This window comes from Acanthamoeba castellanii (genome assembly GCF_000313135.1).
Source record: "Acanthamoeba castellanii str. Neff unplaced genomic scaffold scf7180000084672, whole genome shotgun sequence".
Classification (NCBI taxonomy): domain Eukaryota; phylum Discosea; order Longamoebia; family Acanthamoebidae; genus Acanthamoeba; species Acanthamoeba castellanii.
The window spans coordinates 81,941-84,557 of NW_004457724.1; the positions used below are offsets into that span (position 1 = coordinate 81,941).

General features: G+C 57.2%; 2 protein-coding genes across 2 annotated transcripts; both read left to right on the top strand.

The window, feature by feature from the left end:
• Nucleotides 1-484: 484 nt before the first annotated feature.
• Nucleotides 485-1,952, top strand: ACA1_119480 (uncharacterized protein; the record flags this gene model as incomplete). Its single annotated transcript, XM_004358036.1, has 2 exons — nt 485-1,079; nt 1,183-1,952. 2 exons carry the CDS (start codon nt 485-487, stop codon nt 1,950-1,952), a joined length of 1,365 nt encoding a protein of 454 aa, XP_004358093.1.
• A 242-nt stretch (nt 1,953-2,194) lies between these two features.
• On the top strand, nt 2,195-2,555 carry ACA1_119490 (zinc finger domain containing protein; the record flags this gene model as incomplete). Its single annotated transcript, XM_004358037.1, has 2 exons — nt 2,195-2,386; nt 2,487-2,555. The coding sequence occupies 2 exons, from the start codon at nt 2,195-2,197 to the stop codon at nt 2,553-2,555; spliced, it is 261 nt and encodes an 86-aa protein (XP_004358094.1).
• Nucleotides 2,556-2,617: the final 62 nt, after the last annotated feature.

The window sequence follows — 2,617 nt, forward strand, 5'->3', positions numbered from 1 at the left end:
CTGAATGGAAGCTCCCGCCCAACCTGAAGGAGCTCCTCAAGAAAGGGTCAGAGCACTTGGTGTCCAGCAATCCAAAGGAGCTTGCCACAAAGCTACGCCCCTACATCAACACCAGGAAAGACCTCTGGCCACTGGTCAATCATGTCTACATACAGGGCCCATTTGCCACGCTCCACCAGTTGGGCATCTCTCTGCTGGACATCCCCAGCTTCAAGGACAGCTACAGCTCAATGAGCTGGCGCACCAAGGAGGCCCTCAACAAGTGCAACGCAGTGTTCTACATGCCCCCGCTGGCCAAGGCTGTCACCAAGGACATGGTCCTGCAGCTGGCCAGCCTGGCTCTGACCCCGCACATTGGCATTGTGGTGACACGCCTCACCAACTATCTGGAGGACAACAACAACAAGGGATCAAGACCATCAAGAACACCAGGTCACTCCTCCAAGACAAGCTCATCCACTTGGCCAATCGCCAGCACATCACCATGAGGGCTGACACCCCAGTCTACTGCATGGAGGCTAAAAGATCATCCACAGAGTACTCAGCAGCCCTGGCCTCCTTCATCAAGCAGGAGCTGAGACAGCTGAGTGACACTGACGTGAGGAGTCATGCCCAGCACCTCCAGAATGAGCTCAACTGCAGTGTCAGGCTTCTCCGGGAGGCCATGCTTGGCCACAATGAGAACAGGGCTGATGCCAAGAAGATCCTTGACATGGCCTGTGCTGTGCTGGCCGGAGAGCTCAAGAAGACTGAGGCCGACGACTCTCCGCAGGTGAGGCACAAGCTGTGCAACCTCCTCATCCAGCCCACCGTTGAGGCTGTCATTGAGAACTTTGCCTGGTGCGCGTACAACACGATCCAGCTGAGGCTGAGGAAAGGGAACTACAGCCTCACGCTCAACATGTCCAAGGTCAGGGCCCTTGCCTGGGCCAACCTAGATCCTGCCTGCGCCTCTCCCTCGCTGAAGCAAGTCCTCGGCAACTTTCGTGAGCACATCGAGGTCACAGACGAGGAGGTGGAGACTTGGCAGCGTCGGCTCGAGGACATGCGAGCCCGTGTGCTCCAGTCAGCCAAGGTCCGTGCACACCTCCTCTGATGTTCATCCCTTCTGTGCTCTCAGCCCAGCTCCATTTCTCACGTGAACGGTAATGGTGCAGTACGACCTTCTGTGGCGCCTGGCAGATGCCAAAGGTCGGGTTAAAGAAGTACTCAACCTCTGGAAGACTGTGAGTAGCCGGTCTGGAAGGGGTCTTAAGCAGTTCTACCTCAACACTCTCAAGGTCAAGCTGCCCGCAGTTCTCCTTGCCCAGCGCAAGTGTGCTGAGGAGCAGCTAGTCTTGTGGTACAACGACACCCTCGCGAATCTTGAACGTGGGACACTGTCCGTCTTTGCTCAGCTGCAAGCCGTTCTGGAGCCCCTGTGTAACGTCACCACCATCAGCCCCGAGAAGCGCGCCTTCTTCGAGGAGCTCCTGGCTCCGATTGAGGTCTTGAACCAGCGTCCAGATGTCAAGGACCCGAGTCCCACCGCCGAGCATGGTGTCCTCAATACCGGCGAGCCCAACTCGCTGACGGACATCCACACGCTACACCCGTGCCTCACCCCACTACCAACGGCCTGGGTCAAGCAGTACAACAACATCACGATCTCCCGCCCTGGATCCGTCTACGTGATGACCAACCCGAGCTTCCGCCACGACCTCTTCAAGATCGGTCTGACAACTCGTCCGCTGGAGAATCGCGCCAAGCAGCTCTACACCACCGGCGTCCCGCAGCCCTTCGACATCAAGCACCACTGGGCCACCGACAACTGCCGCATCTTCGAGAGCCTCATGCACAAGCTCTTCGCGGATGTGAGGGAGAACAAGAAGCGCGAGTTCTTCCAGGCCGACCTCGAGCTGATCATCGAGGTCGGCAACGCCCTCCACGGCATCCTCCAACCCAGGGCTTGACCTCTCCTACTTTCCGAGCAGGGCTGTGTTCCCTGTTGCCCAGTAAACTCCCTTTTTTTGCTAACTTTACAGCTTTGAATTCAAGTTGCAAGCAGATGCCAGGGCACATCAGCAGCGATCAAAGCGAATTAAGTGAGGAAAGCGATTGGTTGCCTCCCGAAGGTTGTGACGAACACGCGGAGGATGAGGAACTGCTGCCGGTGGAAGATGAAAGTGAAGATGCCGATGACGCGGAAGAACGTATGACGAAGAGGAAACGAAAAAACGCCACCCCATCAGCACCGATGAAGAAAAGGGCGCGGGTAGAAGAAAATGAAGATGAGAGCGAGGAAGATTGCGATGATGGAGCGTTCGTGTGCGTGTTTGAGGGGTGCGGCAAGAGCTTCAACCGCGAAGGCAAGCTGGCGGACCACCTACGCACCCACACCGGCGAGGTACTACACCCCCCCCCGCGATTTCCAATCTTGCTGCGAAATTGAATTTCCTCCTGATTCGTGAGCGATTTTTGTAGCGACCCTTTGTATGCGGTTTCAGCGGATGCGACAAGCGATTCACGCGCAGTCACCACCTGAAGCGCCACGAGCTGTCGCACACGGGCGCTAAGCCGCACACATGCGACCACCCCGGCTGCGATGCCGCATTCCTCACCGCCCAGCATCTGCGAC